At 37.1% G+C, this 15,599-nt stretch overlaps 2 protein-coding genes and 1 long non-coding RNA gene across 4 annotated transcripts in view; 2 read left to right on the top strand and 1 right to left on the bottom strand.

Moving 5' to 3' along the window:
* LOC126759582 (uncharacterized) overlaps positions 1–15,599 on the top strand; it is a 113,973-nt gene that overhangs the window by 21,022 nt on the left and 77,352 nt on the right. The window lies entirely within an intron of this gene.
* On the bottom strand, positions 8,012–9,413 carry LOC126759571 (leucine-rich repeat-containing protein 57). Its single transcript, XM_050474448.1, has 3 exons — positions 9,318–9,413; positions 9,113–9,247; positions 8,012–9,045 (listed from the first exon to the last, which is right to left on the bottom strand). The coding sequence occupies exons 2-3, from the start codon at positions 9,240–9,242 to the stop codon at positions 8,459–8,461; spliced, it is 717 nt and encodes a 238-aa protein (XP_050330405.1). The 5' UTR covers positions 9,243–9,247; positions 9,318–9,413; the 3' UTR covers positions 8,012–8,458.
* On the top strand, positions 9,662–11,642 carry LOC126759537 (AP-3 complex subunit mu-2). Its single transcript, XM_050474401.1, has 6 exons — positions 9,662–9,808; positions 9,974–10,061; positions 10,122–10,447; positions 10,498–10,657; positions 10,723–11,175; positions 11,248–11,642. The coding sequence occupies exons 1-6, from the start codon at positions 9,774–9,776 to the stop codon at positions 11,431–11,433; spliced, it is 1,248 nt and encodes a 415-aa protein (XP_050330358.1). The 5' UTR covers positions 9,662–9,773; the 3' UTR covers positions 11,434–11,642.

Genomic DNA, 15,599 nt, shown 5'->3' with positions numbered 1-15,599 from the left:
GGACTTTCCTACTTAGAATCTACCTTAATTTATGCAAAATAATTGAGTGCAATTTCGTAATATTCTGAAAAAATGTAAAGCAGACGAAATATCAGAAACACTGTTACTTCGGAACAATGTTTTTGGGAAAATTTTGGAATTCGGCAATGCGAGCAATTGCTTTGATTTGAAAGGTTGCGCGCCACGCACAATACAAACTCGATTTCAAGTGTTTACTCAGCACTAAGAACATGTTGCTTTTGTTTTTTTTTTTTTTGTAATCTTTGTTTTTGAAGTACTTAACTAATGTGCCACGCAAGAAAGTGACGTCTTAAACAAACCAAATTCACGCATTATTGAATGGGAACACTAGCAGCAGAGCGCCTGAATGCTGGACCGACCCGCAGTCCTCGCCTACAAGTGCCCACACACACGCGCATACTAGCGCTCGGTATTAGAACACGTGGAATGCGAAAGCAGGATATGTGCTGCTAAATGAAGCATTGCACAGATTGAGGATACTTCCTGTGCAGCACGCGCAAGTGAAGCATGTCCTTAGACAGGAACGCGCGCGCCAGTTCAACTAGAGCCGCGGCAATGCTTGAATTAGCGGACGGCATACACTTGTGATCCTTGCCGAGAAGGGCCGCACGGGCGCTGCCAAATCAAAACAACCTACCAAGCAGTGAATGCCAGTGAAGATCACAGCAAAAAAAAAGTAGAATAATAAATCGCAGCACTTAACGAAACGAAATTGAAAACTTAAACGACTTGAAATGGAGTACACAAAGCACTACTCAAGTGTACGCAAAGGTCGCCTGACATAAAAGTGAAAACAATGCACATTTCAAAGACAATAAATAAATAAAAGCACACAAAATAAATACATACAGACAGAAATATATAAATAACATACATATATACATATGATATATGTAAGGCTATAAATAATATAATAAACACGACTTGTTCATCATTTATAAATACAACACAAATGAAATTGAGAGCAATATCCTTCCGGCTCCGGCCAAGGTACGTCTACCTTTGACAGTGAACGCTCGAACAGGATATGCGCGATCGCGCATAAAAACGTCAAGAACAAGTGTTATCCGCTCTCAGCGCACACAATCGAAATGTTAAATGCATTCATACGCAAAATTCAACAAAGCCCCTGCTCAATGACAGGAGTGCGGCAAAGAAATGTGAAGAAGAAAAAACAAAACACACAAAACTGGCATGAAAAGCGAAAACCAAGCGCTAGGGGAAGTCCAGTCACTGTCAGCCGCGCAGAAAAGCCAAAAATTCACTACAATACACTAGACGGTGCATAAATTTATTTTTTGTTTTAAGTTTTAAATTTTTACTTTTTAAATCTTTTTGTTTTTTCTCCGCCAGCATTCACGCGCACTTGCGATCACACCGGAAGTGGGTGATTTTTTCTTCCTTGCAATTTCATTGCTCCCTCACACATAAATATAGTATGCAAAGGATATAGTTTTACTTGCGATCGCTGTTGTTGTTTTGCTCTTGACAATTGCTTTTGTTGTGCGCTGATTTCTTGCGCTTCCTTGCTTTTCATTTACCTTTTACTTCACTTATTGTTATTATAATTTTTTTGTGGTTAAATACAAGTACATGGTTCGGTTCGGTTTGGCTGATTGACTACTTTTTGTTGTGATTTTGTGTTTTAAGCGCTCGTTTTGTTCCATTTATGGTACATTAACTGCAGGATTATCAAAAAACGATATTTGCATATGCCATGTGTAAATATAGAAACCGAACAGTTTTGAAGGCGTTCCCAGGGGCATACGACCGGACGTTTAGATTTGAGTATTCAAATTGAAAACTACTCTGTTGGTTAGAATTATACAAGGTGTGTTCCAAAGTTTGACTCTAGCGCCTCCTAGTGGCGCCATCTATATGCCGACTGGTGCGTTAGAATCTGCTATCTTTATCGATTGTCCAGTGAGAATTTCATGACATTTCATTGATTGGAAGTGAAGTTATTGCGTTTTAAGTGTCAGTATGTTTGTGTTATCGGTGCGAAAATGAGCTTCCAACAAAAGGCCAACATTAAATTTTGTTTAAAAATTGGTAAAACTTTTACCGAAACCTTTTAATTGATGAAACAAGTTTATGGCAATGATTGCCTATCCCGTAGCAGAGTGCACGAGTGGTTTCAAAGTTTTCAAAGTGGTCGTGAGGACATAAATCTCGATCAACGATGTGAGGACATAAATCTCGATCAACATGTGGGCCAACGAAACTGTGCGTGAATTCATCAAAAATCAGTCGAAATCATCATTGAAATTCATCGAAATGGAATTGAATATCTCCAAAACATCGATTTATCGCATTTTGACCGAACATTTGGTCTTACGAAAGGTGTGTGCACGGTTTGTTCCGCACAAATTGATTGACGACCAAAAATTGCTCAGAATCCAACATTCGAAGGACGATTATTTGACCAAAAATCACATTTTAACCATTAACCACTCTCTGTATTCACCTGATAAGGCACCGTGCGACTTTGTCCTTTTCGGAAAAATGCATTTGCTCATGAAAGGAAAGCGTTATGCAGACGTAGAGGCCATTCAAAAAGCTTGCACCGCATACTGGCGGCCATACCGGCCAACTAGCTAAAACACTCGTTCGACATGCTTTTGGACCGTGCAAAAAGCTGTATTGAAGCAGAAGGAGACTATTTTGAATAAAATAAATTGATTTTGCCAAAAAAACCATTTGTTCTATTTTTTTAAAGTCCTGTTTACTTTGGAACGCACCTTGTAGAGTATGACTATTTTTTTTTTTGTTTTTAGTAGAGGGAAGCGTCGAAAGCCGAAGTTCGGAAATTTGATCTGCTAAACCAAACCTACTACCAACAGAAGTCTCTCCCACAAACGGACTGACTCCTATTCTGTTGTTACTATCTTAATTTAGTTATGATGGAAGTTGCCGCTTCGCTAACAACTTATCACTTGTCCGAGGGCTAGCACATAAACGCAGTAAAATTTTCCAACGTTAAACTAACACCTAGTGCAGTTTCTAATTTTTCCCTTATGTTTAGAAACCGAGAAACCACGTCTTCAAAGTCTGAAGCCCGCTTAATATTTGAGTCAGTTGGAAATCCTGGTCCCCATGTTGTCTAGTTATCTACGTATGAATGTCAGGTAAAAGTCTGTGTGTCCGCCGTCCTTATTGAGGTTTGCCGTCGTTGCTGTCATATATGTAATTATGTTCTTCTTTCTCTCCTCTCTTTTTTTATTTCTGTAATTGGCGCTGATAGCTCATATAAGCTCGTGAATTCGTCTCCCTGGATGTCTGTGGGCGGCATATTTGCTAGTACTTCAGCTGTTTCGCTGGAGTTATTTCGGTAAGCACTTGTTACTCTTATTGCTGTGAGTCTATGCATCGCATTTATTGGTCTGGCATACGCTTTTATGTATATTGGCAGTATCCATAATGGAGCAGCTTATAGTATTACTGATCTCATCGCTTTTGCGATTAGAAATCGACGGTCGGACCGCACACAGCATCTATTTTCCATCATTTCCCATCATTCTTGATAAGGCATTGTAAATCGTATTTGCTTTATTTGATGTGTATACAAAGTGCACCTTGAATTTCAGTTTGGAGTCCAATATTACTCCTAAATACTTCAATGTGGCTGTGAAGTAATCGCACACTCTTCTATAGTGCTAGCCACTTCACTAAATTTGCCGAAACATACATTCGACCGAGATGTTTCAAACTCAGTCTGTCAAAAGCTGAGCGATAGAGATGGAAGTGCTGAGTTGATTCCACCTCGTTTTTTTTTTCATACAGCTTTGGCAAGATGCATCCGAGAAGATATTTTGCCACCTCATACGCACTTACCTCAGCCAGAAGGATCTCGCAGTCGCTTTTTTTTGGTGATCAAAGCTTGCCGAGTTCACAGAAGGTCCTTAGAATCCAGAACAACGGAGTACCATCTCGATCTCAATCTTATGAAATTGGGATAGGACTATCTTCTCTAGCAAGTTCATCGGCTTTGCATTTTTGTGACCAGGAATTCAAACAAGTTTATAATCCGACTAATTTACCAGCGGGTACAGTTTTCAATGCCTTATTGCGTTTATTGGATTGTGAGTGGTTTGCTTGACACCAAATTAGAGATAAGTACAATCAAAGTAATCAGAGAAAAACGGTCAAACACACATGTCCTCCGATATTTATAGGAGTACAATGGAATTTAAGCGTGTATTCTGGTCTAGAAGCATGAATTTCAGGTAATTTTTAAAGTGTCGTAAAAAAGGCAATTAATATTTTTACCATCCATTTTTTTAATAGTTATTTGTTAATTTTAGAAGAGTACAGAAAAAAATTAAAAACTAAAAAAAGTAAAAAATTTCAAAAATTATGAGCTGACGAAGTGGGGGGTCTCTAAAAATTTCCACGTGACCATATCTATGATTTCAACCCTCCTAGTTATCTGAAACCAAAACAAAAAAAGGTTATTAATCTATAATAATGTCGCAATGGCCGGAACTACGGAAAAGTGGGAACAAATTTTTTTTCACAAAATGGCGACTGCCTGAAAAAAAAAGTTTTTTTGGATAATTTTTCTGACTATTTCGATTTTTTTAAAAATAGTAAAAATAAAAATTTGGGGATGGGGCTAGTTCCAACCATAGACAAGCCTATGAAGAAGACTCCATAAAAATTTCAAGTAAATCGGTCCAGTAGAACCTGAGATATCGTGGGTATCGTTCCGAAAAAGTCAGTTTTGAGAAAAACGCGTTTAAAGTTTCGCGTAAAGTCTTTTGTTCGATTAGTTCCGGCCGAACCAGTTTGGATGACGGGTCAGAATAATGCCTATATCTCCGAAAATAATTTGAATTTTGAAAAATTCTCTTGTACACATATTCTTGAATAGTTAAACTTTGAAAATATAAAAAAATTTCGATTTCTTTAAATTTCTAGACCAGAATACCCCCTTAAAATACCGTTACTTTGAAATATGAATAAACAAAGATAATAACAAACAGAAATAAATGATAAAAGAGAGATGGCAAATAGAAAGTATTGCCAGATTAGACTTGGAATTATTAGAAAATAAACTTAAAACTAACGTAAATAATCCTAAACATCCTGTCCGATCAAGTCGGTCGATTCAACTTCTCCTTCGCCAGCCATAGACATAGTTTCTGGATTGGTCGTTTCATGTAACCTCTAGGGGTTCTCAACGTGACATTGCGGACGCACCATCAGCCGCGGGAATGGACTTTTGTCACTCGACCCAGGTACTAGTGAGTTGGAGGCAGGTTCTCTTGTTTGACTAGGACGATATAATCTACCCTTATATTGTTCGCGCGCCAAGACCATTTATTTCGCTTCTGCAGAATGGTCTGATATTCCTCACTCTATTGCTCCCACAATCCCTGCTGCATTTGACGTATCCATTGCTATTGTTTCAGTCAGTTGCTAGGAATATGTTTGATATCTGGTTCAGGCACTGCCAGTAGTGGTGACCCAATCAGGAAATCACGAGGCGTTAATGCACTTTTCTCTTCAGGATCGTCGTAAAGTGGTGTAATAGGGCGGAAATTAATATCTCTAATCTAATCTAATCTATCTCTAATCTCTATTTGTACGAACAGCATCTCAGCTAGCTCAAAGACAAAGCTCGTAGTGAAATTGAAATTTTTGTTCTTCATTATGAAAATCATAGGAGTTTAACAAGCCGTATGACAAAGATTTGTTTTTCGTTCTATTACGGATGCTTGACATTAGCTGAACTTAAACGTTTTGATTTGAATCGGCCTTATTTCATAAGAATTGGAACCACGCCGAATCTAACAGCTTTTTACTTGATTCTCACTACTGTGATGTTAAGCAGATCTATCGGGAACTTTTGGCAGAGATCGCTCCCATTACTCTGCATAACGGTACTTAGGGTTCTGTTGCTCTGTCAGCAGAAATTCGGTACAGAGTATAATATTTTTTCAGTGCAAATGATTGTGGTTTGTAATGTCCTTCCATCCGCAAGTAATACTATTATATATTATATTTTTAAAGCCTAGTGATTTCGGCACCTTAATCCCGCTTTCGAATTTGTCCATATAATTTATATCGGGACTTTGAGAGGGTCATTCCAAAGATTTAATTCGTTAGCTTCTTAGATGCTTTATAGCCTTCTTAGCTTCTACTTGTCTTGCATCTCAACGATTTTGCACAATTTCTCCAACGAATAAAAATACCCTTACTTAATATCATCCCTATTTCCTTTGATTAAAACTAGGTCCCAACACCCGCTTTTGCAAAAGCCTCCCCCAAAAAAGCACTTTTTATCCCCCAATTTGAGCGTTGGGATGAGATCGCGGCTGGTACTAGTCTTTAATGCCGTCTTCCAAACGTAATGTATTCCGTCTGGTCCGTGAAGGTTAATCTTGCTTTCGTTTGTCCAAAATACATTCGCCCACTGTTATGTGAGTCCAGTTTTGGTGCGCTTTAGCAAATTTTAGACGAAGGTCTTGATGACGTTTAGTTAGCAAAGGTTTTTTAATTTTGCGCCTGGGTTATTTTTTCAACTCGCGGTGTACAGTCATGCAGGAAACTAGTTTTCCGTAAGTCCACTTCAGTTCTTTTTGAATCACCAGACGGGTAATAGTTCGTCAGTTGTGGTTATTTCAAAAGGATCGTCGACCAGATCGATGGGTTGGTACTGATATTTTATGACAATTTGCAATATTTTTCACTAACCCAAACTTTTTTTAGAGTCAGCAATTTTCTTAATTTTCCTAAAAAAAAACACGAAATTAAACACCTTCACAAAAAAAATTTTCTAATTCTACTTATGTCGGTGATGAGAATTTAATGGTAGATCACGGCAGTAGAGTTTTACAGAACAAGCTCTACTAAAAGAGTGAACTTAATTTAAATAAAATAAGCCGAATGTGTTGCCCTATACGAGTAGCACTAAGAGTTTTAGCTAGAAAGTAGAGGTCGGCGTCCTAGGTAGTTTCTCAAAGTTTGGGTTTTTGTCGGACTCGGAAGACATTGCTTACATTATTGTATTTCAAGATCTTAGATATTGAGAAGTCGTGCATAAGAACAGATTAAGAATTTTTGAACTGTACTGTAACGGTAACTGTAAGCGCATTCAATTTCTTCAGCTATATAATATAGATTCCATATGGATTAATGGATCTAACTTTTTTGCTTCGAAATTGGAATCCGAAATTTTTATATACCTTGAAGTGTGTTTCATCTAATTTTCACAACAACAATTAAGGTTCGCCCGCTTTTGGTGTTTAATAAAGTCTGTTGAGTTCGTCCGTTTATATACAAATCTGGTACGTATGTATGTATGTATGGTAAACGAGTAAATGTGCCTTTTACGTAAACTTCACAAAAGTAAATACCTACATAAATATGAATACATTGAGGCGCATAACACTTCATTAGTTTTATCAAAATCCTTTTGCTAACATTTTCCATTTGTTTGCAAAGTTTATGCATAATTAACGGAGCTGAGCCCATATTCAATTTGGGAATTAGCATATGAATGTCATTAAATGTTCTCACACATACATACATATGTATAATTTAGTATGTTTAAATGTATGCATATGTAATATTAGTACAATTGTTATTATTTCTCACTTTGGTATGTGTTAGACAGTCCCATTCACCCTCAAGTAACCTTGAAGTAAATCGATACAAAATGACTCGGTCAAATGTTAACCATTCGAAAGTGCAATGAATTACTTTCTATTAAATAATAATAATGTTTCAAGTTAATTATCACGTCTAGACTAATATAGGAATACTTATTATGCATAGTAATCATTCAAGATGCCTTTTAACTGGGCTCTTTCTGAAGCAGAGTATGCAAACCTTGTGCTGATTCAAAAATTCTGCTTAAGCTAAAGACTATATTTTAGTAATTTACTGACCAAAAAATGCATTAGTATTAAAATTATTAAATACATTATTATTTTACATAACCTCACACTTTTTATAAATAATTTAGTAACAAGAAAACGCAAAATTTCACTGTGTTACACATAAAAATTTAATATTGCCCTTTTAACTGTATTATTTAAACAGTCTTCAAGGTGATGTAGAGCAAAAATACATTTATAAATAGTTATAGAAATACAGTTAAAAATAAATACAAATATGTTTTTAATTAACTAGCTTTTCGTTTGCCGACACAAGCATTATTCATGTTGCAGCTATGCTGATTTCCAAGCGCCTACATAAGTATGCACATTTCTTTATGTATAGTGAGCTACAAATTCAATGCCATAAATATTTAACTAGCTGTCTTTTACTATATGCATTAACCATACCCCCTTATCTTGTGCCATTATCTTAGTAAGCGCGCTTTACGTATTATATTGTGACTCTCAACGCAATTATTTGTATTCTACCAGCAGTTACTCTAACATAATTCGTCTTTTTTATCAACAATATTATTTTTGCTTGTCTTTTCTTAGAACATTTTTTTCTTAACTGCCGTATAACGTTCCATGTAAACTTCGTAACCTTCTAAATCAGTAAACTGTTTGGAATTGAAGAGATTGCCATCAACAGATAGATTGCAGATTTTTGATTCCTTTAATATGCGTGGCGTGAATGCGTTAGCCTGTAGGCAATTCTCTTCGAGACGCAAAACTTTTAGTTTCGGACACGCTGCAATCTCTTCGGAAAGTGTTGAAATTTGATTTTGATTTAAATTCAGCTCAGTCATGTAAAGCGTGCCAACTTCAGCAGGTACAATTGTGATTTTATTGCGTGACAAATCCAATACATCGAGATGTTTGAGACCACACAACATGGTGGGGAATTCCTTAATTTGATTATTGGTCAGATTAACAGTTTTCAAATTATTGCAGTTCGATAGTGTTTTTGGTATTTTCGTAAGGTAATTGTTCATCACTAATAGCACCTCCAGTTTCGTTAATTCACCTATAACATCTGGCAGTTCAATAAGTTTATTCCCACTGAGGTTCAAATGTTTGACCAATGTGAAATGACCCAACTCATCCGGTAAACGCTCAAAGCGATTTTCGGAAAGATCTGCAATTAATTATAGATAAGTTAGACTCAAACAAAATACAGTAAGGTTAACTATGTATGCACTTACCAAGTGTTTTAAGGACATTTGGATAATTTTTCAATTGCGGTGGAAATTCTTGTAAGCGCTGTAGTGAAATCTTTAGTATGCCCGTTTTCTGAGCTGTTTCCAGGTGTTGACGCACTTGTTTGTTACCCATTATGCCTAGCGGTTAAAAATTCCGACACAAAACTTATTAGCAGTTTTAACAATTAATTAGTATAAAGAAAATTACACTCCGATGATGTTTTTGCTTCCAGTTGATGAGTGATATTTTTTGTTTTGCGCTCTGCAAACAGCTGTTGCTGACATTTCTGCGCAGCGGCTGCGACGGCAGCATTGTAGCCACTCCAAATGAAATTTAGCGGATTCACAGATTGCTTATCTGTTTTCTGCTTTACAAACGAAATTAAATATATAATTTATAATTAATGTTTTATAAAAATATTCCATAAAATACTTGCATTGTTTCTTTTATTATAATGCATGTTGGCGCTTGCACGTTCAAATGATAGATGTCGCTGCATGCAATCCGTACGGCAACGCAATTCTTGAACAGCTGTTTACAGGTGAAAGCTCTTGTTCTTCCTTTCGAAATTTTAGCACAGTGTTGGCATTTTATTGTTACTTCTATAATTTTTGCATCAAAACAAATTTGAAAAAAATATTTTCCGTGTGTTTATAAATTGAAATGATACACAGCCTATTTATAGTAAACAACAGCGGGTGAGTTATATCGAAATCAATTTGAGTTTCTTTTCCAAATTTCGTTGTAATTAGTTTGCTGTAGCCGAATGAATTTTCACTTTGCTACCAGCTGTTTACTTTCTATTGGAAGTAATTATAGCATTAGTCGCTTTTCCTTAAATACAAATTTCTTGTTTACTATAGCGATGTTTTTCTTGAAAAACATTGGCGCTCAGTTGTTTCCCGTTCAGTGTGCGATTACTTCCTCGATGCTCAACGCAATGCCCCACTGGTAAGTACAACTATTCTTCATTTATTAAAGTATCACCTGATTGCTTATCTTCTAATGTAGGATGTTCCGCCCGTGATTGCCACACCCCACTACTACCTCATCACAGTGCAACGCAATGGCATATCGCTTGTGGCTGCCTGTAAGCAGGAAGTGCCACCATTATTTGTTATTGAATTCCTACACCGTGTGATGGACACATTTCAGGATTACTTTGGTGATTGTTCTGAGTCAATTATTAAAGAAAATTATGTAGTCGTGTATGAGCTGCTCGATGAAATGTTGGATAACGGTTTTCCACTTTCAACGGAGAGCAATATACTTAAAGAGCTTATTAAGCCACCAAATATTTTGCGCACCATCGCAAATACAGTTACAGGAAAAAGCAAGTAAGTCACAAATAAGTAAATGTGAACAGATTACTCACTATTATTTGCAGCGTTAGCACTACTCTACCCTCTGGCCAGCTATCGGCTATACCGTGGCGCCGTAGTGGTGTACGTTATAATAATAACGAATCTTATTTTGATGTTATTGAAGAGGTCGATGCCATTATTGATAAGTCTGGCTCGACAGTATTTGCTGAAATACAGGGTTATGTATGTACCTTTTTGATATATGTATATTTATGTTTACCATAATAAATCCGTTGAAAATTTTACAGATTGACTGCTGCTGCAAGCTATCGGGTATGCCTGATCTCACGCTCTCCTTTATGAATCCTCGCCTCTTCGATGATGTCTCATTCCATCCATGCGTACGCTTCAAGCGTTGGGAGTCCGAACGTTTACTCTCCTTCATTCCGCCAGATGGCAATTTCCGTCTAATGTCTTATCACATTAGTTCCCAATCGGTAGTGGCAATACCTGTTTACATAAGACATAACTTCTCCATAAAAACTGGTGAGCAGGGACGCCTGGATTTGACTGTCGGTCCACGTACCACACTCGGTCGTACGGTGGACAAAGTGAAATTAGAGATTACAATGCCTAAGTGTGTTTTGAATTGCATTTTAACACCAAATCAAGGCAAATACACATTCGACTCGGTTACTAAGACATTATCGTGGGAAGTGGGCCGCATTGATGTCTCTAAATTGCCAAATATTAGGGGCACTGTAAGTCTAAACATTAAAATTGTGTAATAGTAATAACAGAGTTGCATTTATACCACATTTTCTTTTATTTAGGTATCAATTACACCCGGCAGCACAAATATCGATGCGAATCCCTCTATCAATGTGCAATTTTCAATCTCACAACTGGCTGTTTCTGGCCTGAAGGTCAATCGTCTTGATATGTATGGCGAGAAGTATAAGCCATTCAAAGGTGTCAAGTATATTACTAAGGCGGGCAAATTTCAAGTGCGCATGTAAGGCGCTCAAAACATTTGCACCTTCTCGCCTATTCCACATTTAATTAGTGAATTTAACGCATATGATTTTAAACATATAATTTTTTAGCATATGAAAGTATTTCTGTTTGTTATACAGATTTGATTCCAAGACTCTTTTCTTTCGGAGTTGCATGTAAACATGAATCTAAAGACTTTAAAGAATAAAAATTTACAGTTATTATTCTATAACACATCCTCATTTTCAGATATGCTCAGATGCTTTAACAATTGATATTTGTATTATGAAAAAAATAAGTTAATTAAAAAAACAAAGAAACATGAACTTCGGTTTCACTCAAAATTAATTGCCTTCACCGGTGCATTTTTCGTAGCGAAAAAGGGTACAAAAAGTGTATCTTAATTTTGATGTGGAAGATTTCTTCAAATATTTGTGTTGGCTTAGAAAATAATCCATGGCAACTTTCGTGTAGATATCTTGTCAAATAAAAAAGTTTTCATACAAGCTATTGATTCCGTTCGTTCAATTTGTATGGCAGCTATCGTGTTCCGATATCGGTGTTTTCGACAAATGAGCAGATTGACTGACATAGTTAATCACATAACGCTACTTGAGGACATTGAAAAAACTACGCTCCCCCCAGGACTAAAGAGGTTGACCATGAACTACCTGAGCGGCCGTCAATCATTCGTACTATTTCGAAGCAAAAATTCAAAACATAATAATTAACAAGGTGTTCCGCAGAATGGTGTTGTCTCCCCGCTATTTTTTAACTTCTACATCTCGAAACTCCCACAACCACCAGAGGGAGTTGTCCTCGACCGCGATTATTGCCAAAGTATAGAGCCGTATCAAAATCTTCAAGTCGCTAGCCGGCAGCATATTGAGAAAAGACAAAGAAACATTGTTGGCAACGTACAAGGCAATCGGCCGGCCGGCCCTTAATTACGTCGCCTGAATGCAGTGAAACGCAGACCAGAAAGCTACAGACTTGTCAGAACTGTGCACCAAAAACAACAACAGGATGCCTCTTGATGTCTCCTATCGAACACCTGCCTAGTAAGGCCCCATTGCTCCCAGTTAAAGAGTTCCTGCTGGGGTGCTTTTGCAGAAATCATCCCTGCAGTCACCTGCTTGGAGCGGAATCGTCTCCTAGGAACATCATGAGATCATTCCTCAACTACCTCGTCGAAATCAAGCAATACGCCGTTCAGACTTCGGACGCGACTAACTTCCGGCAAACACTGACCGTCATTCACAGAGGAGCCATCAACACCTTCACCGACTCTCTGTCAGTGAATGGCGTATTCGGAGTCAAACAGACGAAGAGCTCGAGATGGCGCGAGAAACGGCAGTGACCCTTCCTTACGCAGCTTCGTTCTGGCTACTGTAGCAGGTTAAACTTCTACTTATCCAGAATAGACCCCGACATATCAAACCTATGTATGTCCAGCGATGAATGAGTGTCCGTATGACTAGCCATCTCTTTGCATGCCCTACTAAACCTACTCATCTGACATCCTTCTCCCTTTGGTCCGACCCCGTCGATACCGCACGTTTCTGGGGCCTACCGTTAGATGATGTCGGCGACAACTTAACCCTTCCCATCGCAAAGGGGATTAGGTACGTGTTACAACAACAATAATAACAACCCGTAAATAATCTGTTCCCAAGAAAAGAACGGATCCGAATTTTTATCCGGCGAAGGACTGTCAAATCGGCACCGTTCCTCGAAATTATTTCAGGAATGTTTTCTGACGCTGCAACAACAACAACAAGCCGCAAATAATAATCAGGTTGATGCTGAAATAGACAGTTACAAAAGTAAGAAGAAGAAAAAATTCGAGTGTCCCGAAAAAGTGCTGGAGCCGTATTGTTCTTGTTGTTGTAATGACAGTGAACACTTACCAAAAATTGTTGAGGAACGCTGCGGAGTTATCAGCTCTGGGTGGGATAGAAATTTATGTTCGTCCCGGTTCCGAAAGCCGTGGAAACGAACTTCTCCAGCCATTTTTGGCTACGCTCATCAAAAAGAAGATCTGGGAAAACAGTAAATTAAACCTCATTCTTGATCAGGGTAAAGTCAAGATTTGCCTCAATCACTTTCTAGTAGCTAATGAGTTTTCTTTTTACGAAAAAAATCTTAAAAAAAGATCTTAAAAAAACAAAAATCAAAACTTCCGTTGGATGTACCCAGTACTGTATAAACTGTGGCACATAAAGTTTCATGCAAATACATATATAGTACATATAGGAGACACATGAAGAGCCATGCATCACCTCACCTCCGAAGGCACTACACTCCGCCGCTTGATATATTTGCTGTTGTTGCTATGCCTGTCGACGCTGTAACCCACTGTTTGTTGAACCAAAGCAAATCAATAGGAATTTGTGAGTTGTTAAAATGCAAAACTTGATTTTACGCGCAACCAAATCCACAAACAAACACACATAATATGTGTATATACATACATACATACAACAAAATACATACAAACACATTTGCAACGAAGCAGCGGAGGCACACATTAAAGTATAAAGGCAGCGGGTTACTGCAACTGCATTTGAGTTAGCAACAAGTTGCGGTGTTGGTGGTGGCGACTGCTGCGTCTCTTTATAGATAGTTGCACTGGTTGGCAGTGGCAGCATTTTTGCATTTTAAAACTCTTCGCCGTTGAGGCTTTGTCGCGATAGACATCGTTGAACGTTGCGGCGCGTGCAACACTTGGATGCTGCGAGAAACCTGTTTCTGGCCATAAGTGGCAAAAACCATTTTAGTTTCTTTATTTTATTTTATTTATTTAAATATCAAAATGCATTTTTAATGACCTTTTTGTCCAATGAAATATTGCATGAAAATGGAAAATTTTTAATTTGTTATTCCTTTTGTGTTGTATAATAAAATATTGGTAGTCGAAAAAGTCTTTTCGTATTTTATCAATAGATGTCGTTGCAGTCGCATATCTCCAGAGCTACCAATCACATTGTGCCATGCCATTTAATGTTGGAAAGGTGAGATTTTAAGCTTAATTTAAACAGAAAAAATATTTAATTCGGGGAAGTTGAAAAAAAGTTACAGCTGTTCACAAATGAGTGAGTCAGTAAGTCTGAAGAAATTCGCTATATTTTGAAATTTGTGTATAAAAAGGGAAGTATGCCACGCAAGCCACCAATGAAATTTGTGAAGCTTACGGAGACGATGCTGTATCAGTTCGTGCAGCACAACAATCTTTCGCTCGCTTCCGTTCTGGAAATTTCAAAATTTCGAATTTCACTGATGAAAGTTTTGCACTGATGGAATAATGTCTCTAGCGGAAAAATGGCAAAAAGTGGTGGTTTGTTTATTTATTAGTATAATTATAAAAAAAAATAAGTTGAAGTTCGCTTAGAAATACGAAAAGACTTTTTCGACTATCCAATATTTTTTACTTAAAAAATTGGATTAACAAAATTTTGTTTTCAAAACAAAAGATGGAATGAAAAGAGATAACTTAACACATTTCTAACTGAAAAAACTATAATTAAGAGTAACTAAATTGATTAAAAAGAACAAAGCTAATCTATATTTATTAGATTTTTTATTATTTTTTTGCTTAGTACTCTGAAAAATAGATTCTTAGACACCTCTACGAAAATATCTCCTGGTATGGGCTGTCACCATATTCCTAACCAAAAGGTCCTCTGTTCACTTCGATATTTTAACCCACCCTAATGTTTATATTTTATTAAAAATAAGCTTTACATAAAAAAGATAATCAAAATGTGAGTGCATGAAGTACACATGTGCGAAATATTTTGAAATTCAAAAACAATTTTGTTGCAATTTATAATTGGAAATTTGGAATTTTAATTTTTTTCATTTTCAAAACTGCATTCAGAACTAAAATTTAATTTTTTATTTTTAATCTCACACATGTGTATTTTTAATTTTTCTCTCCACTATTTGTGTCTAGAAATTTTAAAATTATTTTATATTAAGACTTTCGGCATTAAAAAATGTCTATTCAATGCCTTACTTGAAACCCTGCTGGCATGACCACAGTTTTACTCCTGTCACGGCTTGTCAACTCCGCAGTCCCAAAATTCTTCTTCTTTACTGGCGTTGACACCGCTACGCGATTATAGCCGCGTTAACAACAGCGCGCCAGTCGTTTCTTCTTTTCGCTACGTGGTCCTTCCAACAGTTT

This window comes from Bactrocera neohumeralis, chromosome 5 (genome assembly GCF_024586455.1).
Source record: "Bactrocera neohumeralis isolate Rockhampton chromosome 5, APGP_CSIRO_Bneo_wtdbg2-racon-allhic-juicebox.fasta_v2, whole genome shotgun sequence".
NCBI classification, from domain to species: Eukaryota; Metazoa; Arthropoda; class Insecta; order Diptera; family Tephritidae; genus Bactrocera; species Bactrocera neohumeralis.
The sequence above is the reverse complement of the archived record's forward strand: the minus strand, read 5'-3'. Positions and strand labels throughout refer to the sequence as shown.

Bases quoted from the DNA above. Each gene is read 5' to 3' on its own strand.
- LOC126759571 (XM_050474448.1), bottom strand. From the start codon at position 9,242: ATGGGTAACAAACAAGTGCGTCAACACCTGGAAACAGCTCAGAAAACG. The intron at 9,046-9,112 runs GTAAGTGCATAC...AATTAATTGCAG, and splicing joins AAATGTCCTTAAAACACTTG to ATCTTTCCGAAAATCGCTTT.
- LOC126759537 (XM_050474401.1), top strand. From the start codon at position 9,774: ATGATACACAGCCTATTTATAGTAAACAACAGCGG. The intron at 9,809-9,973 runs GTGAGTTATATC...TGTTTACTATAG, and splicing joins TTTATAGTAAACAACAGCGG to CGATGTTTTTCTTGAAAAAC. The intron at 11,176-11,247 runs GTAAGTCTAAAC...TCTTTTATTTAG, and splicing joins TGCCAAATATTAGGGGCACT to GTATCAATTACACCCGGCAG.